Source organism: Chiloscyllium plagiosum, unplaced genomic scaffold (genome assembly GCF_037043375.1).
Source record: "Chiloscyllium plagiosum isolate Xiang-an unplaced genomic scaffold, Cpla_swu_hap1 HiC_scaffold_1, whole genome shotgun sequence".
Classification (NCBI taxonomy): domain Eukaryota; kingdom Metazoa; phylum Chordata; class Chondrichthyes; order Orectolobiformes; family Hemiscylliidae; genus Chiloscyllium; species Chiloscyllium plagiosum.
The window spans coordinates 124169643-124197337 of NW_028270139.1; the positions used below are offsets into that span (position 1 = coordinate 124169643).

The 27695-nt window shown below is 41.1% G+C and overlaps 1 protein-coding gene across 3 annotated transcripts in view; it reads left to right on the forward strand.

The window, feature by feature from the left end:
• Positions 1-27695, forward strand: part of atp8b1 (ATPase phospholipid transporting 8B1) — a 145063-nt gene that overhangs the window by 60036 nt on the left and 57332 nt on the right. The window contains exons 2-7 of one of the 3 annotated variants that reach the window (XM_043676452.2): positions 3787-3851; positions 16045-16271; positions 19608-19699; positions 19887-20000; positions 23232-23330; positions 26492-26553. In XM_043676452.2, the coding sequence (XP_043532387.2) occupies positions 16091-16271; positions 19608-19699; positions 19887-20000; positions 23232-23330; positions 26492-26553 (548 nt within the window). In that variant the 5' untranslated portion in view covers positions 3787-3851; positions 16045-16090. Of the gene's footprint in view, positions 1-3786; positions 3852-13661; positions 13681-16044; positions 16272-19607; positions 19700-19886; positions 20001-23231; positions 23331-26491; positions 26554-27695 lie in introns of those variants that run through there. The other 2 variants (XM_087990485.1, XM_043676317.2) reach the window with 2 other exon arrangements.

The window sequence follows — 27695 nt, forward strand, 5'->3', positions numbered from 1 at the left end:
TCACACTCGCTCTCTCACTCTGTCTCTCACACACATAAACTTCAGCCATGTTGTGTTGTCTTCAGTAAATACTTTCCCATTTTACTTCACACTACTCCAGACTTCAAAGCTTGTGTCGTTACTTCCTGCTGTTACAGGGAGTCAGTTAGTTCAGTTTATGGTGTAAAGTGCAAGTTCAATCCCTGTACCGGCTGAGGTGAAGCCCCACCTCCTCAACCCCTGTACCTCGCCTGAGATATGGTGATTTGTTGACTACACCACCACCAGTAACCTCTGTCTAATGAGAGAGTGGCCTGTGGTCTGCTAGGATGATGATGGTGACTTTAACTTTACCTTACAAGTTTGTTAACAGTGGGCAGTCATTCCAAATATAGTGGTGGACCCCAAAATCAAAAAAACTATACGGTGAAATGCCCACCCAGCAGGCTATTTCATGGTAATTTCAATTCCTAAGAAAATATTTTGAAATAAAGCTTCAGTCTTAATTGAACTTTCTTTTTGTTATATGTGCTACAAAACTGAGTCTGGACCTTCGAGTAGTGGGTTTGTCAGCACCGTCCTTTAAGTGTAGGGATCCACAGGTAGGGAGGGAAATCCACTTGCTAGTTGTTCTAGACCTAGTCTGTATTGAAGAAGTAGTTCATTGCATTTTAGCAGCTGGGTATGGGTTACATTTATGAAATAAATTCAATATTAAAAACTAAAGTTTGATCTCATTCCTCTGAGATTTGAAGCTATTTTACCCACCGTTCTACATGAAATCACCAAATTTGGTGTACGTATATTATTTATGTTCATTTTTATGCAATTTTTACTCTGAACTTTGGCATGTTTGAATGATTAAAAATAGATTTTATCTTGTTTCTCTAACTGTCCTCAAATTTAGTGTTGTTACATCCTGGCTGCTTGAGTCCTTGCCTGGCTGTCTCCATTATTTAAAAAAAGTATTCTGAACATTTTTGTTGTGCTTAGTGGACATGGTATTTTTAAATATGTGAAGAAATGTGGAAAATAAAAGCTATGTGGAACAGAGGAGCTAATAAGTCGAAAAATACCTAAAATCTAAACTACTACTGCACTCGGTAAAAGGAAAAGGACAGACCAAATGAGCTTTTTTTTTGTGTGTGTTTGAGAGGCAGGGTGTGGAAGTTAATCATAGGCTGAGCCTTGATCAAAAGTGTTCTGACAGACACAATGACCCCAGGAGGAGCATTATGTTTAAGCAGAAGTTAATGAGGTCGGTATTAGTTCCAGCACTTCTGGAAGAGACCCTAAACTCAAGTAAATATCAGATGTTGAGTGATAATTGTGACCTCCGTGAAGGACAGACAGTCTCTTGGGGCAGAAACAGTTTGAAATATTTTTGAACTGCCTTTTCTGGAGGAGTGAGCATGATTTCTGACACCACCGCATGAAGATTTGAAAGCTCCCTGGTTAATCGAGCTTCCAAAACTCCCAAGCGTAGAAAGCCCACTTAGAAAGATTACTACTTGAGTGAACTAAGTGACCCTGAACAGGTTTCAGAAAAGCCACCATGGAGTCGACATCGGTGCCTGTAAAGCACTTAATGCTGTTATTCAGAAACAAAAATACATATTGCTGGAAAACCTCAGCAGGTCTGGCAGCATCTGTGGAGAGAAATCAGACTCAAGTAGCCCTTCCTCACGGTTGTCGTGAAAGCTATTTAAATAATCTGGCAAGTTTTGTTAATTGTGTTTATTTATCTCTTAAACATCTTTAGTACGTCTGCCATTTGCATGAATGGTGGCTGAAAACAAAAAGTTTCAGTTTTAAAGCTAAGATATTCATCAGTTTACCTTGTTTAATTTTCTTTGTGCTGAAGTCTATCTTATAACTTGTTTTTTTTTGAGATCCAAAATTGGTGTCTGGAATTAATTGTCCACCCAATCTGTGACTGGTAATTCAAATATTTGATTGGAGAAGGCCATTTGGATACAGAACTGGCTCAAAGGTAGAAGACAGAGGATAAGGTGGAGGGTTGTTTTTCAGACTGGAGGCCTGTGACCAGTGGAGTACCACAAGGATCGGTGCTGAGTCCTCTACTTTTTGTCATTTACATAAATGATTTGGATGCGAGGTACAGTTAGTAAGTTTGCAGATGACACCAAAATTGGAGGTGTCGTGGATAGCGAAGAGGGTTCCTGAAGAAGGGCTTATGCCCGAAATGTCGATTCTCCTGTTCCTTGGATCTGCCTGACCGGCTGCGCTTTTCCAGCAACACATTTTCAGCTCTGATCTCCAGCATCTGCAGTCCTCACTTTCTCAGCGAAGAGGGTTACCTCAGATTATAACAGAATCTTGACCAGATGGGCCAATGGGCTGAGAATTGGCAGATGGCGTTTAATTCAGATAAATGAGAGGTGCTGCGTTTTGGGAAAGCAAATCTTAGCAGGACTTATACACTTAATGGTAAGGTCCTAGGGAGTGTTGCTGAACAAAGAGACCTTGGAGTGCAGATTCACAGCTCCTTGCAAGTGGAGTCGCAGGTAGATAGGATAGTGAAGAAGGCGTTTGGTATGCTTTCTTTTATTGGTCAGAGTATTGAGTACTGGAGTTGAGAGGTCATGTTGCGGCTGTACAGGACATTGGTTAGGCCACTGTTGGAATATTGCTTGCAATTCTGGTCTCCTTCCTATCAGAAAGATGTTGTGAAACTTGAAAGGGTTCAGAAAAGATTTACAAGGGTGTTGCCAGGATTGGAGGATTTGAACTATAGGGAGAGGCTGAACAGGCTGGGCTGTTTTCCCTGGAGCATCGAAGGGTGAGGGGTCACCTTTATAGAGGTTTACAAAATCATGAGGGGCATGGATAGGCTAAATGGACCAAGTCTTTTCCCTGGGGTTGGGGAGACCAGAACAGGAGGGCATTGATTTAGGTTGAGAGGGGAAAGGTATAAAAGAGACCTAAGGGGCAACGTTTTCACGCAGGGGGTGGTACGTATATGGAAGGAGCTGCCAGAGGATGTGGTGGAGTCTGGTACAATTGCAACATTTAAGAGGCATTTGGATGGGTATATGAATAGGAAGGGTTTGGAGGGATATGCGCTGGGTGCTGGCAGGTGAGACTAGGTTGGGTTGGGATATCTGGTCGGCATGGACATGTTGGACCATGTTGTACACCTCTATGACTCTATGACTGGAGTAACTATTAAACATTTTAATTTTACTGTGTTGCGAATACAGGGATAGGCTGATTTGGTTTGGGTATCTGTTTCTGTGTTGTAACAGCATCATTCTATTTCCATATTTGTATCTATCAATATTGCTTTTAATGTTTCAAAGAATTGTAATAAGAACAGAAAGCAGCGGCTAGCCACAAGAGGATTGTGCATACAAACAAATTCACCCTTCTATTTTGAAATAGATTCTTATCTTTGTTTAATTTCAAGCATTTATAATACATTTTGGAAGCATGCAGCTGACCTAAAACACTTTCATATTATATTCTGAAGGATGTTGTCTGATCTTTTGACTTTTCAAGTGCTGACACCTCTGTATTTGAAGCACTTTTCTTTTGTGTTTCTCTATCCAGTCTGACTATAGCACACTGTTCAACCCATGCACTTGGTGTCCTGCAGTAAATTTGACCAAGTCATTCATTGCCATTGTCAGTGCTAAGAAACCTATTACTTACTATAATAAACTCTATTTGAATAGATTGTGATTGTGAGAGATGATGACTGAGCACTATTGCCATGACTATTATGAGCCTGAAAAGCAATGCTTTAGAATGTGATACTGAGTGTCAGCCATTTTTTTTCATCAGGTGGAAACATCACTCAACTAGAGCTATTTCAGAAGGCCTATGTTCAAGTCCCACTGGCTTTGGAGGTGTGTTCATAATACATCTAAATAGGCTTATTAAAAATACCTAATAAATATCAGAGAATATAAGATAGAACTCGGAAGGCTGGTAAATTCATATCCAGCATGCTTGTTCACCTCAAGCTTGAATTCATGGACCACTGATGTAAAAGTATGTGTTTTTAGATAAAATTCAATTGACAAACAGATGACAGCAAGAAAAAAAATTGTTTCACACTGTTTCAAGTTAAACTAAATTAACTACTACTACTAGGAGAATTTCTGTACTGCAGCATCAGATTAAATGGAAAGAGTAAACCAAATATCTAGAGCTCTGTTAGAACATGGCTGGTTCAAACCCAACCCCATCGACATGAGCATGTAATCATACAGTCCTCGTACCATAACTGGAATTGTAAAAACATAAGAGGTCATTCAGTCTATCAAAGCTGCCCCACGATTCAAAAAGATCATGGCTAATGTGTTCCAACCATCTACAATATATCCTCGATCCTCTTGTATTGCTTTCATCTTCACGCTGCCCCGCAGAAATTTTCTGAGGGTATGGCGTCCGGTTCCTGAGACTGAATCTGGAGTATTTGACACCATATTGGTCACCATACTTAAAGAAAAATATGAATTCGTTAGAAGCTGCTCGGAGAAGTATTGCGAGACTATCACCCGGCGTGAGTGCTTGCTTTATGAGGAAAGGTGAAAAAGGCTAGGCTTGTATCCTCTGGAGTTGAGAAGAATGAGGTGACTTAATCGAAACATAGCAGCTCCTGAGGGGACTTGGCCATGAGAATGTGGAAAGGATGTCTCAGCTTGTGGAAGAATCTGGATCAAGGGATAATCGTTTTAAAAATAAGGGATTGCCAATTTAAAACAGGGTGAATAAAATTGGAGAGTTGAGTGTCTTGGGAATTCCCTTCCTAAATAAAAGACAGTGGATGCAGAGTGTAAACTTGAAGTTAAAATTAGATCAGCCGTGGCAGAGCAGGCTCAAAAGGGCTGAATGGCCTACTCATGCTCCTTTTTCATGTGCCTGAGAGGCAGCTCTGCTTAATTCATGCAGAAATTCATTTCTCCCAAGTCTTTTTTTAAAAAAAACTTTGCAAACCAATATTGCTTTTATTGACAGCAGCCAGGGAATATATGTGAAAACGCCATTTTGTTTTGCTGGTTTTATTATCTAAGAGTATCAATTCTCAGGTTTTTTTGTGGGGAAACTTCATGTATGTATGAGATACTGGACTTAAAGTGGAAAATTCAATATAAAGGAATTAAACCTGAGAAAGCTTTGGAGCAAATGGGCTGAGGTTGCTGAAAAACCCAAATGAGAGATTTTGTGAGGCCATCATCTTGCAAAATATTTATTATGATGACTGTATTCCTCAGACATTTGGCACAAGGGCAGAATGTGAATAGGGGACTTGGTCTCCAAGGGTTGTGCAATGGTACTGATACGATCAGGTGTTGGTTTAAAGGGAGAAAGGTGAGGCAGCATGGCTGTAATGCTTAGGAGTATTAATACGTCAGACAGATGAGGTTAAGGACATTGACTGATGCATGGAATTGAGGTCATCTCCATGATACAGATGTAATTAAGGGAGTGGCAGGACTGGCATCTCCAGGGTGTCTAGATCTTTGGGCAAGATGTGTGTGCATAACTGAGAAGCTGGTGTCGCATTAAGACATAAGTTACTGTACTAAGCAGGGATGATCTTCAAATGAAACTTTATGGGTAGACTTTAGGAATAAAATTCTGGATTAGCAGTGCTGGAAGAGCACAGCAGTTCAGGCAGCATCCAAGGAGTAGCAAAATCAACGTTTTGGGCAAAAGCTGATTCCTGATGAAGGGCTTTTGCCTGAAACATCGATTTCGCTGCTCCTTGGATGCTGCCTGAACTGCTGTGCTCTTCCAGCACCACTAATCCAGAATCTGGTTTCCAGCATCTGTAGTCATTGTTTTTACCTACCTTTAGGAATAAAATGGTAACAGTTCATACTGCTGGTAGTGCATTAAAAAGCACCCCCTCCACCAAACTGTCAGCAGGCAATAGAGGAGCAGATTGTGTATACAATTTACTGAGGTGTGTAAAACAATATTAGAGTAGTTATTTCAGGGGATGTCAACTTTCCCAATATTAATTGGGTTAGTCATAGTTATAGTTCCCTATAAACCCTAATGGGGTTCATAGGGAACCAATTTCGTACAATGTATTTGATAGAGCTTTGTGGCAGCATATAGAGGATCCGTCAGAGGATCAAAACGACCAACATGGTATTGGGAGAGCATTTTCTTGACAGTGACTACAACAGTGTGATGATTTAAGTTGCCTTATGGAAAAGGAACAAAATGGTCTGCCAAAAGGGATTTGGAGTGGAGGAAGACAGATTTTATTAAATTAAGGTGGGATATGGCCCAAGTAAACAAGGGAAGTGGCAGCAGAACAGTAGGGGCATTCAAAAACAAAATGGGAAGAGTACAGGCCGAGCATGTACCGTTAAGAGTGAAATGTAGGGCCAATAAATCTAGAGAACCCTGGACGTCCAGGAACATTCAGGACTGGTTAAGAAGGGAAAAGAAAGAGGCTTTTAATAAGTACAAAGGAAACAAGTCAACCAAGTCCTTTGTGGAGTGTAGAAAGTGCAGGGGTAACTGAAGAAAGCAATGAGGAAAGGAAAGGGGAACAAGAGCAGGAAAGATACTCTACAAATACATGAAGGGAGGAGGGTAACCAGGGAAAGAGTAAGGCCAATTGAGGAACAAGGAGGCAATCTGTGCATGGAGCCAGAGGGCATCGATAGGGTGTTTAATGATTACTTCATGTCTGTCTTCACTTGAGAGGAGGAGGATGAAGGTACAGAATTTGGGAAGAGAGACTGAGCAGATTGACATAAGGAGTGAGGAGGTGTTGGATTTTGGCAGGCTTAAAGTGTACAGATCCCCAGATCCTGACGAATTGTATCCCTGTTGCTGATGCAGAAGAATATTATACGACTGAACTTTTTAATTTTGTTCTGGCCACTGAGGAAGTGCCAGACAACTGGAGGAGAGTTAATGTGGTTCCAGTTTTCAAGAAGTGTGTTAGAGGTCGACCAGGAAATTCTAGACCAGTGAGCCTGACATCAGTGGAATGGAAATTATTGGATTTCCACGAAGCCTTTGACAAGGTCCCACGTAGGAGAACGATAAAGAAGGTAAGACTATATAGAATCCAGGGAAACATGATAAGATGGATCCAAAATTGATATAGTGGTAAGAAGTAGAGAGTGGTAGTAGAAGGTTTTGTCTGACTGGAAACTGGTGTTCAGTGGCACACCGCAAGGATCGGTGCTAGGTCTCTTTTATTGTTTATGACATTGATGCTGGGGAGGCATGAGTGATAAGTTTGCAGATAATGCAAACATTAACTGGATAGTTTGACGGAAGAAAGTCTGAGCTTACAGAAGATATAGATGCTGGGTCAGATGGGTTGGTTAGCAGTAGGTGGAATCTAACTCTGGAAGAGGTGATGTGATGCACTTTGCTATAGGTAATAAGTCAAAGGAGTACTCAGTAGATGGCAGGACACTTGGAAGCTCAGAGGAACAGAGGGATCTTGGGGTGCTTATTCAGATTCCTAAAGGCAACAGTTTGGTTAATATGGTAGTTCAGCAGATGTACAGGATACTTTTATTTGTCGAGGCATTGGTTATAAGAGCAGGGAGGTTATGTTGGAGCTGTGCAGAACTTTGGTTATACCACAGCTTGGGTATTGTGTGTGATTCTGTCACTGCACTACAGGGATTATCTGTTTGCACTAATGGGTGCAAAAAATATTCACCAAAATGTTGTGATGGAGCAATTTAACTATGAAGAAAAGCTGGATAAGTATAGGCTGTTTTCTTTGGAGCTGAGAAGGTTAAGGGGGGACCTGACAGACGAGTACAAGGGAGTGAGGGGCATGGACAGAATGGCTAGAAAGCAGCTTCGTTCAAGGGTCAGTAATGATGGGCATAATTACAAGGTGAAAAACAGGAGATTTAGAGGAAATCTTTTTCATCCAGAGGCTGGTGGGAATCTAGAATGTACTATCTGGGAGGGTAGTTGAGGCAAGAAACCTCATGTTTTTGATCACTGCACATTACGTCAGTGTGTATTTGATTTTAATTTATTTTCTGTTTCTGACTGATAACAATTTGAAAAACATTAACTTGTAACCCTATTTTCCAGCACTTGGCCCATAGCCTTGGACACCTTGGTACCCAAAAGTGTACAACTAAATACTAGAATGTTCGGAGGGTTTCTACCTCTATCCCTCTTTCCAGGTAGTGAATTCCTGGTAACCAATATTCTGTGGTTGAGAAGTTTTTTTCCCCCACATTTCCTCGAAACCTTCTGCTGGTGACCATAAATCCATGCCCTGGCCATTGATCCCTCCATCAAAGAGAGAAGTTTCTTCCTATCCAACCTCATAATTTGGTATATCTTAACCATGTTCTCCTGCCAGCTGACCCCACAACCTCTTCTTCTGCTCCGCTCTCAGGAAAATACCCCCAGTCTGCCCAATCTCTTTTCATGACTAAAACTTTCCAGCCCAGGCAACATCCTTGTGAATCCCCTCCCTGTTGCCACCTCTGAAACCACTGCATTACTGCTATAACAAGGAAGGGCAGACCGGACCCACCAGGCCGCCGTCACTTCAGTTGCCACCCGATGCAGTCACATTGCCACCATAGTCATGAGGAATGAACCACCAGAATCATTGCTGATGAAGCCTTCGATAAAGCTGTGGCCCCTATGGCCATGAGGATCCACCAAGTTGTCGCCCGTGCAGCCCTCACAGCTGCCTGCCTCCTCCACAGCCACAGAAAAGAAGGAAAGGTGAAATGAAGAAACAAAAAAACTGAAGAATTAAAAAAGTGGCCGGGGAGCAGGAGCATAAAAGCACAGAGCCTGAACATTTCCTATCTCACCGCTGCCATGTTTTATGTTGCAGCATTCTTGAATTTGGTTTGAGTCTTTGTCCTCAATAGCCTTCTGCAAGCAAAATGATTGTTGTAAGGTTGGTTTGCCATTCTTGAATTTTTAAACCGGTTGTCATCAACTCGTGAGTTCACAGAAGGGCTCCGTCTTGAAGAAACCTGTGCACAAGTAGCTAGTACAATGATGTGTTCATGCTCCAGCAATTCCTTTATTAGTGAGAGTTGTGAACTTGTCATTCTCTGATTTTTGACAAGTGTTTTTCATTAAAATTCTACATATGAAGTAACAGGATATGTTTTGTGCCCAGTGATTTGGCTGCATCCACCATTAGCAAATTGCCTTAATAATTTAAAGAAATTAGTTTTATCTCTCCCCACTTTTTTGCATTTTGTTTATTCATCCTGAGCATCACTGGGAAAGGTAGGGATGGGCAATGAATGCTAATTGCCCTTGAACTCATTGCCTTGCAAGGTAATATCAGAATGCACTTGAGTCAGCTATACAGGGTATTATTGAGAATCTGGAGTTGTCTGTAAACCAGAGTGGGTAAACATGGTGGAGTTCTTTTCTTGAAAATGGAGTGATGGTGGTGTTGAGATGTTACTGCATTAGTAATAATGAGGCAAATGCTCTGAGACATGAGTTCAAATCCAACTGTGATAATTAGAGGAGATGAAATTTCATCACTCTTTAGATTAGATTCCCTACAGTGTGGAAACAGGCCTTTCAGCCCAACAAGTCCACCCCGCCCTCCAAAGAGTAACCCACCCAGATCTGTTTCCCTCTCACAAATGCTTCTAACACAATGGGCAATTTCGTATGGCCAATTCACCTGACCTGCACATCTTTGGATTGTGGGAGGAAACCAGAGCACTCTGAGGAAACCCACGCAGACACTGAGAGAATGTGCAAACTCCACACACACAGTTGCCAAGGCTGGAATTGAACCTGGGTCCCTGGTGCTGGGAGGCAGCAGTGCTAACCGCTCAGAGGCCAGTCTGAGTAATGGGGACATCATTCATTGTTTGAATGACTTCAGTATTTATTCATAGGATGTGGATGTTAAAGGTAAAATCAATATATTTTTCCCTCAAAAAGTTGATGGTGAGTGTCCTTCGTAACTACAGTTTAGTGGCCTGCAATGCACTTCCAAAGACATTTAAAGGTTGGTTCCTCTGCTTGGGTTTGGCATTACGTCAGCCAGGGAGTGGAAGGATAGCATCTTCCCGTCACACCTACGGGTGTTGGTGAACCAGAGTTTAAATTCCACCACAACAACTGGGGAGTTGAAATTAAACTCAAACTTGGGATGTGAATGAGTAAAAAGGTGACTATAAAATATCTAATCATTGTGAAAACCTAAGTGCTGGATGGCTGGTCCAGTGACATTACGATTTTGTTTGCTGTATTCAAAATCTGTGTAATTTAATTATCTGATAACAACCAAATGCTATTCTACCCATTGATCGAGAGATACTGATTTCTAATATTGTACAGCAATGGCACGTTTTTGAATTGACCAATTAAGTAGCTCTTTGGTGTTGAATTCAACCCTGGTGTTGAATGCCAACCAGCTATTAACGTATGACGTCTGGATGGGAGAGGTGGCAACACCCCATGTCCATCATACAGCTGCTCTCCAAGAGCTGACATTGCCAGGAACATAACAATGTACAGTGTGAATGCAGGAATCATGGACAGGTGTGGCCAACCTGCCTCACTACATGCCAGTGTCACATTCTTAAAGAGAATGTAAGGCACTCAAAACATTCAAGTGTACATGGAAGAGTTACTTTATTTTTGAAGTAACTCTCTGGTGTTTGCTTATCTGGAGGTTTTGCCAAGTGTGCTGCATGTTTATTTGACTATTGGATTAGAACAACTGAACTGCATTGCTTCTATTCATGCTGTATGGGACATGGCTACATTCTTCTTTTGCAGAGGATTGTGTGTGTTTTCATAAATAGTACATTTGAAAGGTTTTTTATTTGAATACGAGGACCTCTGATTGTCATGTATTTCTGTCCATAGATTGACAGCATTTGGAAATCAGCAGAATTAAGCACTGCCCAACATGTAGGCCCCCATATGACATGCTGAAATTGCCTGTAATTGGCTCCAAGACCCGAAAATAGAATGTTTGAATGTCCCTAATGCTAGCTGAGATGATGTTTAGGTTGATGTCAAGGTTTTTGTACTTTGCTGAAAGGAGAGCAATCTTATTGAATATTTGATCTTGCAGTCATCAGGACAAATACAAGCTTACCAAATTGCAAACAATTGTAATATGGAACAGGAAATATAAAGAGTGCTTATTAATTGCCCAGTTGACAGAGGTTCAGTGATGGTCATGTCAATGGTTAGATTCTCTCTTGTTGGAGATGGGCCTTACTTACATATGTGGTGCTTTTCTGGAGTGCAAGTCTTCAATATTATTCAAAGCATTGGTATGAAGAAACTTAGAAGGAACTACAAACTCTTCTCCCCTACCCCCCCCCCCCCCCCCCCAACCTCTTTTCCCCCCCCCCCCCCCATTCTCCCAGATAAATTGAAAATACATTACATTTGAACATACTCATTTTGCACAGAACAGGCTCCTGCATGTTCCTTCTAGCAAGCATGAATGGGACAATAGGAGTTCAACTGTTACCTTGTGCAATCAACTATCTATTGATTGCTCAGCATGTGTTACTAAATCATGGAATCACGTCTAGCCACAGAGATTTTGTTTTGGATTTTGAAAGTTTGGGCTGGCTGAGTCTCGTATGTAATCTGATTGCTTTGAACAACCAAAGATGTGGGCTGCTCAATTCAAACAGCCAAATGTTGGAACATCTGGCCGAGAGAAAAGGAGGACCTCTATTCTCCTGTAGTATAATGTGTGAGCATTTTGAAATTTTGCATCCTTTAATTTGTCCTGATGCAAGATGAAAAGCTACAACAATTTGCCTTGCTTTTCAATGACCTGGAAGTCTCTCCGTCATTCCACCCCAACAAAGAGTTCTGTCAGCTTATCTCGAATTGCTGTTGAGAAGGTGATGGCTCACTTTCTTAGAATATCACAGTACGTGCAGTGCAGTTCAGAAGCGTACTTCAGCACTTCCCTGTTCCCTTACAACATATGGTACAATGCAGGTATTGAGCTGTGTTCTTGAACTGCTGCAAGTCCTTATGTAAGGACACCTACATCGTAAGGGAGAGGAAGGCAGAACCAGGATTTCAACCCAGCATGAAAAAAGTGAAATAGTTCCAAGTCAAGATGCTGGTATTTTGAGGGGAACTTGCAGTTAGTGGGGTTCCCATGCATCTGTTGTTCTTGTCCCTCTATATCGAAGAGGACTTGGGTTTGACAGATGTTGTCGAATGAGCCTTGCTCAGTATTGCATCTCATGGAGAGTACACACTGCTGCCACTGTGCGGTGGTAAAGAGAATAAATCTTTGAAGGTGGTGGATGTGGTGCCAGTAGAATGGGTTGCTTTGATCTGGACGGTGCAAAGCTTTTTGAATGTTTTTGAGCTGTACTTCTCTCAGGAGTGGGAATATTCCATTAACTTGTAGATGATGCATAATAATTTGGCAGATAGGAGGTGAGTTAGTCACTGCAGAATTCCTAACCTCTGAGTTGCTTTGGTCACCACAGTGTTTGTATGGCCTTTCATTTCTGTTTCTGCTTCATGGTAACCTCCAGGATGTTGATACAGAGGGGTTCAGTGATGGTCATGTCAATGGTTAGATTCTTTCTTGTTGGAGATGGGCCTTACTTAGCATATGTGGTGCTTTCTGGAGTGCAAGTTTTCAATATTATTGCTAGGGCCCAAAGCATACATAGCCCCCAGTGCTTTCATCAATTTCTTAATATTGCATGGTGTGCTTCAAATTCAGTTGTGATGGTGGAGACCTCAGGAAGTGGTCAGAATTAATCACTCACTCAGCACTTCTGGCTGTAGCTGGATGAAAATGTTTCAGCCTGGTCTTTTGCAGTGTGCTGGAGTACTCTTCCCTGATCTTTTCCATTGTCTCCCTTACCACCTGACGTGGATCGATTGGCATTAAGTGTGTTAATTTACAAAATATTCTTATAAAGACTTTCTGTAAAAGTCTAAAATGAACTGCAGGTTGCAATCCCAAATTGAACATCTGGCTCCCCCTGTTCATGCTGTTTTCATGAATTCTATCCTCCGAGCAGTGTTGTAAGCCATTGTAACCTAGCTCTTCATTCTTGGCATAGTGTATGTGGTCATGGGGTGATCGTGGTAATCTAAGTCCCTGGTATTGCAAGAAGGTCTGCATGAATTGTTCCCAAATATTTCAACACTTGGAACATTATACCCTTGTGTCTGATTGTCATAGATACATGCCAAACAAAAGGATGTTTCAATTGTGTTTTAATATATAGGTGATGAACATTCATGTAAATAATTGATGTCATTTTCCATTTCTAGTCCCAGGATGCATTCCAATATACAAACTAGCAGCTGTCATATTTGGGATTGATGTTGAATTAGTCATTTTAAAAGTTGATGAATAAAGCAACTATAATTCATAAATATCATCAAATTAATTACTAAGTAAATAATAACTCCTTGCAAGGATCAATTTACATAAGTATGGTTGCTGTACACTTGATGTCTTGACAAAAGCTTAACTGTCAAAAACCAATTGTGTAAGGGGCAATCACTCATATCATGTCATGCAATGTATTATAATTGTGAAAATTTCAGTTTTTGTCAGTTCTTTTCTGTATATTATGGGTACGCTTTCCAACATGAGCACTGAATTACAATTCCGAATATAATTCTTGGCAATAATTTTTTTTTTCCCCAGGTCTGGGACAGTCATATCTATAAACCCGCTATCACATCTACACTGCCAAGTCAAGCCAGGTCACTGTCACTGAGATCACAAAAGTGAATACAAACCTCTGGGGTATTTTGTCTGGTTGGCTAAGTGCGATATCAGGAGAAAGTGAGGACTGCAGATGCTGGAGATCAGAGCTGAAAATGTGTTGCTGGAAAAGCGCAATAGGTCAGGCAGCATCCAAGGAGCAGGAGAATCGACGTTTCGGGCACGAGCCCTTCTTCAGGAATGCTGCGCTTTTCCAGCAACACATTTTCAGCTAAGTGCGATATCAGACTAAATTTTACTTTTTGAGCGGCACTCCACTTTGGGAGCTCAAATTTCTGTTCTGGTGATTGTGACTCACTTGTCTTACCAGTTTGACAGTATCCACTGGACTTATTATTCTCGAAGCCTATAAATCACTAGTGGCCATTACTTTACCATTGCGCCCTGTCCAGTACCTCCTGAGAACACTGGGTAGGATTACACAGTATCACTTCCTTACCTTGTCACATTGAAGTGTAACACTCTGGCACATTCATTCTACTATTCTGATACTCTGGTGTCTGTGCTGTACTGTCAGGTACTCTGATCACTGCATTTGGCTCTCCTAACCCACTTGAAGCAATTCTATATGTTGTTTACATGATTCCAATCCTGCAGAACCACAACATAATTTCTCACAGCCTCAAACTTTTTTCCTGACTTTACTGTATAAGGACCAACTTTATTTTTCCCTGCATGAGCCCAATTTTAATGCCTCCTTTATTATGTTTTTTAATATCTTTCGCTATTCAGCACGAGGCATTTCTGAGCTCTGTAGCTCAGTCATACTACAGGGATCATTACAAAACAGTCAATGCCCCAGCCACTCCAGACCAAGGAATCACTCTTGGTTATTGTTGATGTCCACAGAAGCAAGAACAATTTCCATTGACTTAAGTTTAATCAGGCAAAGATGCACCTCAAACCAAGAAATAATATGTGTAATTCAAAACTTTGTCCAGTGAGTGGATCTCCAAGGAGGAGAGGGCGAAGCAGAGTTTTCCGAAGTGAATTCCAGACAGCAGTGCTGAGGTAGCTGAAGACAGAGCTACTGATATAGTGAAGGGAAGCTCAAATGGACTGAGGGCCAAAGTTGGAGACACATATACATAAGGTTGTAGGAGGAGATGCTGCACTGGGATAGACAAGGCCAAGGAAAGATTAAATTGTGGAAGAAGCTTGACATTTCATGTGCAGGAAGGCAATATGACAGCAGCAACAAGGGTGATGAAAAGAGCAGGATATGATTGTGAAAGTGCTTGAGATGAAACTTACAGTTAGTCAAGGGTGTTGGGGGTATGTTCTTCCCAACCAACCAAATTATAATGTCAGCTTACATAGTGCTGGGTGGGAAGGAAAGAAAGCAGAAACCTATTTAATGGGTTAAGAGGCAGAAAGTGGGTTCCTGATGACAGGAGATGAGTGAGAACACGTTGAGAGTTATGAAAGAAACTAGATAATCATGTGAATTTAATGTGTAAGTGAGGGTACATATGTGCTTTGACAGAAATGGACAACACTGGCAGCTACATGGATAGTGTCAATTATAGTTACAAATTAGTCTGAGGTTTCCAAACTTGAACGTGACAGGAAAGAGCAGGTTTAACACGACAGTTTGTAATGGGAAAATTAAACTAAGGATTATTTTTATTCATCATGTTTCTGGACTAATTTTGTTAGAATATGCAACACCTGACCGCACTTAAATGGTGTGGGCAGACTGGTGGTAGCTAATCTGTTATGTATGCAGCTTTTGGATTGAGGCAAATATGCCCATCATATCAGATAGGTCAATTGGTTCTGGAGTAAGTAAAAATTGCCTTGAAGATGAGAACATCTAAGGGAAATATGGGCAATCGTTTGCCATGTAGATGATCCGTGAATGGTAGCTCAAAGTAAGGTAGTAAGGATTTTGATACATTTTAAACATCCTTGTGTGAAGATTTCTTTCACAACTGAATGAAAATCGAATTGGAGATTTGAAGTGGAATTAGTGTGGTAAAGAGGTTGAGTGTTGGAGAGAATCTGAGCTGATTCAAACAAGTCTAGTGACAGGTTCTGTCTCTGTTGGACTCTGTGTGGAGAGCAGTGACAAACTGGCGCCCTGTACTGCCCCATTTTATTCCATGATCTTGACTTGAATGTGTGTTTGAGTTTATATAGGAGGGAGAAGTTCAAGAAAGTCAGGAAATAAGTGAATTTGGAGGAGAGGGCAAACAGAGCTGACAGCAATACATCTTTATGTAAGAAATAGAAACCATGCAATGCTTTGGAGGGTGTCACTGGTATATTAATATTGTTGTAAATGTTTCTACTTTGAAGTTTTCTTAATGTCTCACTTCATTTTCCAAATTTTGTTTTAGGTTTCTTTGAAAGAGCCTGAAGTCAGTAACAGGAACCACAAAGGTGATGAGTACTGACAAAATCTCTAGCCTTGATGATGATGCCAGTGAAAGAAGATTTGATGATGTGGTACCATATAGCGATGATGAGACGGACAATGAATTAGATAGTTCTACTGAAAGGTTGGATGATACAGAGCAAAACCGTGTCAACCAACAGACCGAGGAGAGATGGCAACCAAAAAGTGGTAAAGTTCATTTGCAATCACTGATTTTGCACGACAAGTTAAATTGATGAACTTTGTGATTAATTTTCATTCATTACTGAGATGTGAGTGTTACTAGCTCGGCCAGCATTTATTGTCCATCCTTGTTTACTTGAGAAAATATAGTGTTGAGCTGCCTTGTTGAACCACTCAAGTCCTTAGCGGATGTAGAGACCCCTACAGTGCTGTTAGGGACCCAGCAGCAGTGAAGAAGCTGTGATCTATTTCCAAATTTGAATGGTGAGTGGCTTGGAGGAAAACTTGCAGGTGTTCCTATGCATCTACTGCTCTTGCCCTGCGAAGGGGGTGATGGAGGATGCGAGTTTGAAAGGTGTTATTGGAGAAGCCTTAGTGAGTTACCTTGTGGTTGGTGCATACTGTTAAGTGTGTGTCAATGGTGGTGGAGTGAATATTGGATGGGGTAACTGTCAAGCAGCTTGCTTTGTCCTGTATGGTGGCAAGCTTCTTGAATGATGTTAGAGCTGTGACCATCTAACTAAATGGAGAATGTTTTATCACACTCTTGACATCTTGTAAATATTGGATGAGCATTCATGAGCATGGACGTGAGTTTGCTGCAGAATTCCTAGTCTCTGACCTGTTCTTATCCCCACAAAGATTGGTCCAGTTCAGTTTTTGCTCAGTGTAACCCACACTATTGATTTCAGCGACGTTAATGCCATTAAACTTGAAGTGACAATGTTGAGCTTCTGTCTTGTTGGAAATGGTTAAATTAAATAGTTAAACTATTGACATTTAGATTGGCTGTCTGACATAGTTGAAGGAAAGTTTACCAACAAGAAATGATTATCAGTACAAGATAGATCGAGTAAAGAAAGTGTTGCAAAATAAAGATCTAATGTTTTCAGATTATTTAGATGCATAAGTATGAAACCTGGAAGCAGTGAAAAGCACATGGCAACTTCAGGCTGTTCAGACACTATGTTGCTGAGAAACACTACTAATCTAATGACAAGAGGCTAGATAGTCAAACAAATCAAATATTTGTATAAGCCACCATTTGTTAAAAGTAATTTCATTATTATGGTGATGAACATTCCAATGAAAGAGACTGACTCCAAATATCTAATGTACAGATTCTTTCATCGGAAAGAGCTAACAATCAATCATTTTCTGGGGAAAGAGAGTGTATAACCAGGTTTGCAGTTAGAAAAGAGGGATGCAGTCAGTAATATTGCTGAATATCATAAGGATGAAATCACCGTATGCAGGAAGACCTGCCACCAGATTAGGAATAACCTAATGTGACATTAAAAAGGCATGGCAATAAAATGGGAGTTCTTTCAGGATTTAACTAATGGAACAGATAAGGGAGAGCCAGTGGATGTGGTGTATTTGGAAGCCTTTACTTAGCATTCCATACATGGCATTAGTGGAAAAAAATTAAGTGCATAGATGGGGGTAATATATTGGTTGGATTGAGAATTGGTTGACAGATAACAGAGTGGGAATAAATGGGTATTTTTCTTCAGGTGACAGTGAGTAGTGGACTGCTGCAAGGATGGTGCTTGGGCCCTAGCTATTCAAAGAAATATACAAGATGGGAGTAGACCTTTTGACCTTTCAAAAGTGCTCCATTCATTATAACCATGGCTGATCATTGAACTCAAGGCAACAATATCCAACTCCCCCTCCCCAACTTCCTTCCAGCCCCATATCCCTTGATCCCTTTAACCTAGCTTCTTCTTGAAACGCACCATGTTTTGGCCTCAATAACTCTGACATATTGAAATCCACAGGCATAATTGATACAAATGGCCCGGATGCAGGAATAAAATGTAACATTTCCAGGTTTGCTGATGACAACTTAGTGGGCGGCACGGTGGCACAGTGGTTAGCACTGCTGCCTCACAGCGCCAAAGACCAGAGTTCAATTCCCGACTCAGGCGACTGACTGTATGGAGTTTGCACATTCTCCCCGTGTCTGCGTGGGTTTCCTCCGGGTGCTCCGGTTTCCTCGCACAATACAAAGATGTGCAGGTCAGGTGAATTGGCCATGCTAAATTGCCCGTAGTGTTCGGTAAATGTAGGGGTATGGATGGGTTGCGCTTCGGTGGGTTGGTGTGGACTTGTTGGGCCGAAGGGCCTGTTTCCACACTGTAAGTAATCTAATCTAATAACTTTGTGGGGTTCAGAGGAGGATGCAAGAAGGCTTTGGGTGGGGTGCGATTTAGGAAAGTTGGACAAATGGGCAAACACATGGCAGTTGCAGTTAGTGTGACTAAACAGGAAGATAGAGTATTACTTAAAATTGACATATTAGGAAGTGTGGATGTACAAAAGGTTTTATACACCAGTTGATGAAAGTAGACAAGTCCAGCAAGCAATTAGAAAGGCAAAATGCTTTTGTTGCAAGAAGATTTGAATTCCGAAGAAGGGATGTCTTACTGTAGTTATACACAGCCTTGGTGAGACCACAATCCTGAGGTGTTGTGTACATTTTTGGTCTTCCTGCCTAAGAAAAGGCTATACTTGTCATAAATGCAGGACAAGTTTTCTAGATTGATGTGAGATGTCAGGACTGTCCTGTGAGGTGAAATTGGTTTAACTGGTCCTGTATTCACAAGAGTTGAGAAGGATAAGAGGGGATTTGATTGAAAATGTATAAAATTCTGACAGTGCTGGACAGATTAAATGGAGGGGGAGGGTTTTTTCCCAGATTGGGGAATCTAGAAATGGGGGACATGGACTCAGGGTGCGGGGTAGACTATTCAGAACAAAGATGTAGAAAACTTTCCTCACTCAAAGGGGAGTGAACCTGTAGAATTCTCGACGGAAGACTGTGGAGGCAAACTCACTGATGAGATCAATGAATAGTTAAGTTTTAAAGTTATCAAGAGGTTTGGGGAGGAAGCAGCAAAATGCCATCAAAGTAAGGATCTGCCATTTAGGTTGAATGCCGGAGTGGACTCAAGGGAGCAAGTAGCCTACTCGTGCTCCAACTTGCTGTGTTTTAATGTAGAGATTGATGTCACAGCCAGGCAATCTGATTAACCACCCGCTATCAGAAACCTGGAGATTTTAGGTTTCTACTTCAATTTGAGGCTGTTACATAAATATTGAAGCCATAAAGTTCCTTGCTGTAAAACTGGAGGAGCTCTGTTTGGTGAGTCACATTTCTAGTAAGATGTTGCCACTCCAAACATGAAAACTGAATGTCCAACCGGTGTTGTTGAATAATCCAACTGTTTTAATTTGAAAAGCAAAGTGTTAATGCCACACTCCAATCTATCTCCTTACTTTGATTGTTGTTCAGATTATTGTTTTAAAAAGTGTTTCACTCTGCTTTGTTTCCAGAATACACATGGAAAGTCAAAGCAAATGACAGAAACTTTAACAATCAGTTCACAGTTACAAAGTATGGTTGCATTAAAACAAGCAAATATTCAGTAAGTATAAATTTGTTTTTACTTATTTTCTACCTAGCAGTAACTTTTGCACACTTGAAAGTACAATCTTTCTCAAACTATCATTTTCATCATGCATTCTGTTTGTTATCTGGGTACACAATTTCATCTCTCTCTATGTTCAGACATTTTCTGAACCATAACAGCACTTGTCCAATTTTACTTTCAGGGGAATGCAATCCGGACGTATAAGTACAATGTTTTAACTTTTTTACCAAAGAATCTGATGGAACAATTTAAAAGAGCAGCCAATGCCTACTTTTTGATTCTTCTCATCCTTCAAGTAGGTGGTTTTGAAAAAATATTGAACATTTTAAAATAACTTATTATATAATCTCTCCTTCTGGTGCTTTTTGTAATATTAGAAACTAAATTTGTTGCACTTATTGCAAAGTTAAAGTGATCTTTTGAATAATTTCAAGTCAGTGCAATTTTGTATCAAAAGTACTTAAGCTCATTACTGTCAAGCTAATTGGAATCTGCAACAAACTTGTCAAAATTCAGTATTAGATAGTCAAGCGGACCTATCGGAGAGCTGAAAAAAAATCCCCTGTTAAATTGTCAGGGGGAACTCTAAGAAAATTGTCCATGCATTTAAAAGTTCTGCCTTCTAAATCTTCGAAAATAATGTCTGGAGTGTTATACCAAAATAACACTCTGTGCTATTTCATTGAGCTGAGGTAAGCTTGAAGGGCTTTCATTACATGATTAATACTACTTTAGTGATTTCACAATCACCCATTATCACAGCAGTTGCCCACCATTTCCCCTTTCAATGACAGGTGCAATTTGTTGACTCTCTTGTTCGATCTTGAAAGTGATCATGCATTTGAATTAAATGGCTGTTGTTATGAGGTTTAATTTCAGTGAAAGAGTGTAAATGTAGGATGTGTTTCTTTTGATTGCAATGGAGTGAAATCTGCAATAGACACCTAAACATGTATTTCATCTCAAATTCTATAAAATTGTGCCTGACTCTGTGGATACTAGTGAATTAGAAGATTTGAAGAGTCAGATGTGAGGATGCATGGGTTAGGATGAGTTGGCACTAATATTGTATTTGTGCTATAAAGGACCAGGGATGGGGTGAATTGTTGGATGGGCATACCATGGAAGGAACGAGAGGATATAGGATTGTTTGTGGGGATAACTTGGCATAGGATCAATTGGTATTGTTGAGCGGGCATAGTTTGGAAAGGGGAAGCATGAGAGACTATATTCTGGATGGATGGGGAGGCACAAAGTGGTGTGGTTGGAAAGGATGGTTGTTGGGAACCGGAGGGGAGGGTGAAGGCTGGAGCAACGTTTCCTGCTTTATTTTTGATTTCTAAATCCTGCATAGTCCTCTGCAACCAGGAGCTGCCTCAATCCCTCAAGGGTAGCCCACCCTGACTTCTAATACAACCTGAAGCTACAGACTATAAATCTGATGACGAAGCACACAGGGGGGGCAATGGTATTATCATTGGACTATTAGACCAGACACTCAGGGAAATGTTCTGGAGACCCGGATTTGAATTTCGCTATGGTAAATGGTGAAATTGAATTGAATGAACATCTGGAATTAAGAGCCTCATGATGACCATGAATCCATTGCCTATGGTCAGGAAAAACCTATTTGGTACTAATGTACTTTAGGGAAGGCAACTACTATCCTCACCTGGTCTGGCAATGTGGTTGACTCTTAACAATTGGGCATTGACAATAGCCAATGAAGCCCTCATTCTGTGATGAGTCAAAAAGAAACTGTTCTCAATGGCTAGGTTTGCAGAACTAGGTACTTTTCCATCTCTGTGCAATTGACCTTCAAGTGAAAATCCAGACACGTCCATCAGTGCCTGAAAGGGAAAATTAGGTGACTGTCAACAGAGTCCCAATGAGAGATGTTTACTTAAACAACACCTCTGCTTCACAGGCACAATGAAGATTTGAGAGGCTGTGTATTTCTGGCAATGTCAATTTACTGACATTGCATGTGCATTTTGGGATCCCTGTAGTTGCTGTTTTACTTGTCTTTTTAAGCTTTATGAACATTGCATCTTTCTCATTTGATTCCTTAAAGAGGGAGTATTTTTAATAGAGGTTGTGGGAGGTCTGAAATTGTCGCTTTAGATTAGAGACCTTTTAGCTTGTGATGAGATGTGCCTTTAAGAGGGTTTTGTTTTGTCCTGTTTCTCTTAGAGGAGTGTTGTAAATCTGGTACCTAGGTGTCTACTCCATGGAAAGAAGTTCTGTTTTAGGAAAAGAAAGCATGAGTGGGTGAAGTCAAGTTCACACAGAACCAGGGTGTTAGTTTGGCTTTCAGTTGTGAGAGTTGAAGCTGCTCAATGCAGGTGTCTCTGCTGCTGCAAAATTATCTTTCCCTGCTGCTAGCTTCTGTCATGTTCCTTCTCCTAGCCTGGAGAAGATTACAAGAGAGGGAAATCTGTTTGCTGAGTTTGCCTTTGCCAAGGGTGTGTTTGTGATGCTGCTTTATCGGAACCGTTGATGTGTAATAGTTAAAAGATATTATTTTAAGTATTACAACTGAGTTTAGGTTATGCCAATTATTTTTTTGTTTGTATTTTAACTGTGGTCACAGAGACATAGAGATGTATAGCACAAAAACAGACCCTTTGGTCCAACTCTTCCATGCTGACCAGATATCCTAACCTAATCTCGTCCCATTTGTGAGCATTTGGCCCATATCCCACTAAATCCTTTCTATTCATATACCCATCCAGATGCCTTTTAAATGTTGTCATTGTACCAGCCTCCACCATTTCCTCTGGCAGCTCATTCCATACACGCACCACCCTCTGTGTGAAAAGGTTGCCCCTTAGGTCCCTTTTATATCTTTTCCCCTTTCACCCTAAATCTATACCCTCTAGTTCTGGGAAAAGAGCTTGTCTATTTACCCTATCCATGCCCACCATGATTTTATAAACCTCTATATGATCACCCCTCAGCCTCCAGCGCTCCAGGGAAAAACAGTCCCGTCCTATTCAGCCTCTCCCTGTCGCTCAAATCCTCAAACCTTGACGACTTCAGTGTAAATCATTCCTGAACCATTTCAAGCTGTCAGAATAAAGTGTGTTTTGCCTAAAGTCTAGTAGTTTCACCAATTGAATTATATCTGAAATGCAATGCTTTACACTTAACTTTAAGATAAATGTTAGGGTCTAGGGTTTTTGATGTGTTTTGAGGGGGTTTAATCTAATCCACAACAAGTTGCAGTAATGCAACAGAGGAAAATTTTTGTCTGTTTAACATTTGAATGATTTGTGTGCCTATGTGATATGTATTTTCTAATTAACCTGTTCAGAGATGTTAGTACATAGCTCTTGAGTAGATGGGACTTCAACATGGGTCTCCTAACTCAGACGTAGGGTCAGTACTACAATACCATGAGAGTCCTCTGCACCTCTGTGGTATATAAATAATAACAACAAGAACTACCTGAATATTGAATGATTTTATCTTCTCAATGAATAATAATTGTATAAGCAATTATTGTTTTTGTTTTTCTTTTTAGGCCATTCCTCAGATCTCAACCTTGGCATGGTACACCACATTGGTGCCTTTAGTGGTGGTGCTGGGAATAACAGCAATCAAGGATGCTGTTGATGATATTGTGAGCATTTATTCTACTTTTGTCTGACCAAACAATCGAAAACATGAGCTACTAATGTTGAACCTTCTTTACTGTGTGAAATGGAGGTGGAAGTATATGATCACGTCAGGAGCTCATCTGTGTCAGATAAGAAGAGAAGGTTGGGAACCGGTAGTTTTGCGCTCAGGCCATCAACAAATGAGATGGAGAGCAATGTTGGTGGGTGGAACCAAAGATAGTGGCTTGCCCATACTTATTTAGGCGTCAATATTGGGAAGACTCGAGCCATTCTCTTTGGTCCCCACCAGGACTGAATGGTTGACAAGTAGAATGACAAATTGGAGATGAATAAAGAACAAAGACAGGTGGTCCTGAAGTAGATTAGTGTTCATTTGATACTTGAAGTGTAATATTTAAATAATTTAGTTGGAAACATGGGTTCTTGGCACATAGGTTTAGTTTGCATTAGCATGAGGTGATGTGAGGTCTGACATTTTGGCACAAGTAGAGAAGAGGAGTGGAGTGAAATGAGTTTTAAAATGAAGTAGATAGGGGAAAGAATAATCAATTTCAAAATGTGGTACATGGAGTCCTGATTTATGAACATCCAAATTATAAACACTCACTGTTAGCAGCACAGGTAATTTTAAAGGTCTGATATACAAACCTTTCCCATCTGATTATTTAGATTAGATTAGATTCCCCACAGTGTGGAAACAGGCCCTTTGGCCCAACAAGTCCACAGCAACCCTCCGAAGAGTAATCCACCCAGACCCATTCCCCCACCCCATATTCACCCCTAACCAATGCACCTAACACTATGGACAATTTATCATGGCCTGCACATCTTTGGATCGTGGGAGGAAACCAGAGCACCCGGAGGAAACCCATGCAGACAAGCGGAGAACATGCAAACTCCACACAGACAGGAGTCGAACCCGGGTCCCTGGTGCTGTGAGGTAGCAGTGCTAACCACTGAGCCACCATATTGCCCCTAGTGTGGCCCATGGTGAATGGCAGCTTTACATTGTCCTTCCTTGTGTTCTGTTGTGAGAATGGATTCCAGAATGGAAGCCGATGTATTGTGGATATTTTACAATTTAATTTGGCTAAGTCTAATGGCTCTAACAACTGCTCTGCCTTTGAAAGGCTTGCACATTTCTTAGATGCCAGCCAAATTCTAAAGGATCCCTCACTGATAGTTGAGACTGCCGTTTTCAAAACAAGACATGGAGCGACTTCTAATGAAGTGGATGAGGATTTTAAGTCTAATATCTTTGGTGAGGAAAGGAACAGTAGGAGTCAATAGAACTAGCAAGAAAAGCAATGACTAGGGAATATATATTTTATCAGAGAATACAAACTGCAGTGTGCTAGGTGAACTGGTGTTTGATGATGGACTTGGGGATGTCAACAAAGAGAATATCCAGGAGAAAGTAAAGCCTGCACAACAAGATGATTACAATGAGGCTTGCTGCAAGTGAAGATAGGGCAGAGATGGATAATATAGTCAAGATAGAAGCAGGTGATCTTGCTGATGCAGTGTCTCTGGATTCATGGAAGGCTGGTGGGTCCTCAAGGACCCTTGGAGTCTTGACAAATAAATGACTAATTGGATAGTTCTGCAGACAATTAAAACTTTTGGGCTATGATAAAAGATTGTGCTTTTCTTTAATTTTATTTGAACAGTATTGTTCTTCAAAAAAAAAAGAGATGATAACAGGACAGACAGGTGAAGCTAGATGGTCATCTGATGAAATTGTGAGGAATGTATTCAACAGGAGTTGGCAGCTGAAGGTTTGAGGTTAAGCTCACATGTGAAGACTCACTAGGGTAATGTGGTGGGAATGAAGTCCCATTCATTCCAGAGTTGTCACAAAGATTTTAGAATGAATACACAATTTTTCATTTATCTGATTTTCAGACCCTAGTTGAGAGAAAACAAAGACTACTTAACAATAATCGGTATTTATTATAAGTGATAAGACTAGGTGATTCCTGATTAACGGCTTTTGGAGGTCCTGGGCCTCCTTCACCGCCGCTCCCTCACCACCAGATGCCTGGAGGAAGAACGCCTCGGAACACTTCATCCCCAGGGCATCAATGTGGACTTCAACAGTTTCCTCATTTCCCCTTCCCCTACCTCATCCTAGTTTCAAACTTCCAGCTCCGCACTGTCCCCTTGACTTGTCCGGACCTGTCCGACCTGCCTAGCTCCTTTCCCACCTATCCACTCCACCTTCTCCTCCCTGACCTATCACCTTCATCTCCTCCCCCACTCACCCATTGTACTCTATGCTACTCTCTCCCACCCCCACCCTCCCCTAGCTTATCTCTCCACGCTTCAGGCTCTCTGCCTTTATTCCTGATGAAGGGCTTTTGCCCGAAATGTTGATTTCGCTGCTCGTTGGATGCTGCCTGAATTGCTGTGCACTTCCAGCACTACTGATCCAGAATCTGGTTTCCAGCATCTGCAGTCATTGTTTTTACCTCTATCTCCAATAAGAGACAATCTGACCTTCACCCTTTCACATTCAATGATGTTGCCATCACCTTAATGCCCTCCTATCAACATCCTCTGATTTACCACTGATCAGAAACTGAACTGGACGAGCCATTAGAATACAGTGGCTACAAGAGCAGGTCAGAGGCTAGGAACACTGTAGCAAGTAACTCACCTTCTGACTCCCCAGAGCTTATCTACCATCAACAAGGCACACAAGTCCATGGAATGCTCTCCAAATGCCTGATGAATGCAACTTTACCAACCAATTACGAAAACCTGGTTACTGTGTATCATGGAATTGGAGTCATTAATTCTTCTCTTCTTCTCTCCATTTTCTGTTGGTCATCATTCCAGCAGGGGCTTACTCATGGACCACATTTTGTGCTTGCCAGAAGAATGGAAAATTGGCAAGTTATTTGACATCTGCCACATGTGCGTTTGAATGTAGACATAGCAATACATTTGTTAGCTGAAGGTGCTATTTGTCTGCTCTTCTAATTTAAAACATAATAATAAAGATGAACCCACAGCTTAATTTGATAGCAGGCAACGCCTTAACTGAGTTGCCAGGTTTATGGTAAGATATTTTTGTTGGATGGCGCTAGAGCATATAAAAGTCACGATTGATCAAGTCATGACTGTCAATGTTGAATAATTTCCATTTTGTCTTGTACAGGCAAGACACAAGATGGACAGAATTGTTAATAATCGGAAATGTGAAGTCCTGCAGGATGGCAGGTATTATGAGATTTTTTTTAATCTTTATCATAGTCATAAAATACAAGCTAATACTGTCCTTACCATCTCTTAAATGTTGCTGTCGAAAACCTCTCGAAAGTTTCCAGCTTCTTGTATAATGAGGGAGTGGCAGCCCAGCACAGTTTTTTTTTGTTGCATTCAATACAGTCAATGAGGTGAGCACACACCCATAATTCAAATATTCTGTCTTGAATTTTGAACCAAATATGAAAGTGAGCAATTTGCTGCCCTCTGCTGCCAAATAGGAGCAGCACCTGGTCCAGTGGTTATGTCTTATGCCTCTGGCAGGAAGAAAATGCTATTAAAGTTCATGTTTGTATTTGTCACTTCCAATTGTTTTCTTGAAGAAATAAATGTGTATCAGTCTTAATTTTAATGATTTTGATCATCCAATGTTATTTCACTACCTTGGAATAAGTTTCATGTATGTATATGGAGCTTGCAGTTTAACAGCAAATCAAAATTCCAATCTGAAGTAACATCGGACTATAACTACATTTTATGTTTATTAGATTAGACTAGATTACTTACAGTGTGGAAACAGGTCCTTCGGCCCAACAAGTCCACATCGATCCTCCGAAGAGCAACCCACCCAGACCCATTCCCCTACATTTACCCCTTCACTTCACACAACGGGCAATTTAGCATGGCCAATTCACCTAACCTGCACATTTTTGGACTGTGGGAGGAAACCGGAGCATCCGGAGGAAACCCACGCAAACATGGGGAGAATGTGCAAACTCCACACAGTTGCCCGAGGCAGGAGTTGAACCCGGGTCTCTGGCGCTATGAGGCAGCAGTGGTAACCACTGTGCCACTGTGTCTTGGAATTTAACTCCATTTAAGTACAAAATGATGCACTTTGGAAGAGGTAACAAGACAAGGGGGGTACTCGGTGAATGACAGGACACCAGAAAGCTGAGTGGAAGGGAGGGATCTTGTCCATAGATCTCTAAGGCAGCAGGATTGGTTAAGATTAGATTAGATTACTTACAGTGTGGAAACAGGCCCTTCGGCCCAACAAGTCCACACCGACCCGCCAAAGCGTATACCACCCAGACCCGTACTCCTACACTTACCGCTTCACCTAACACTAGGGACAATTTAGCATGTTCAATTCA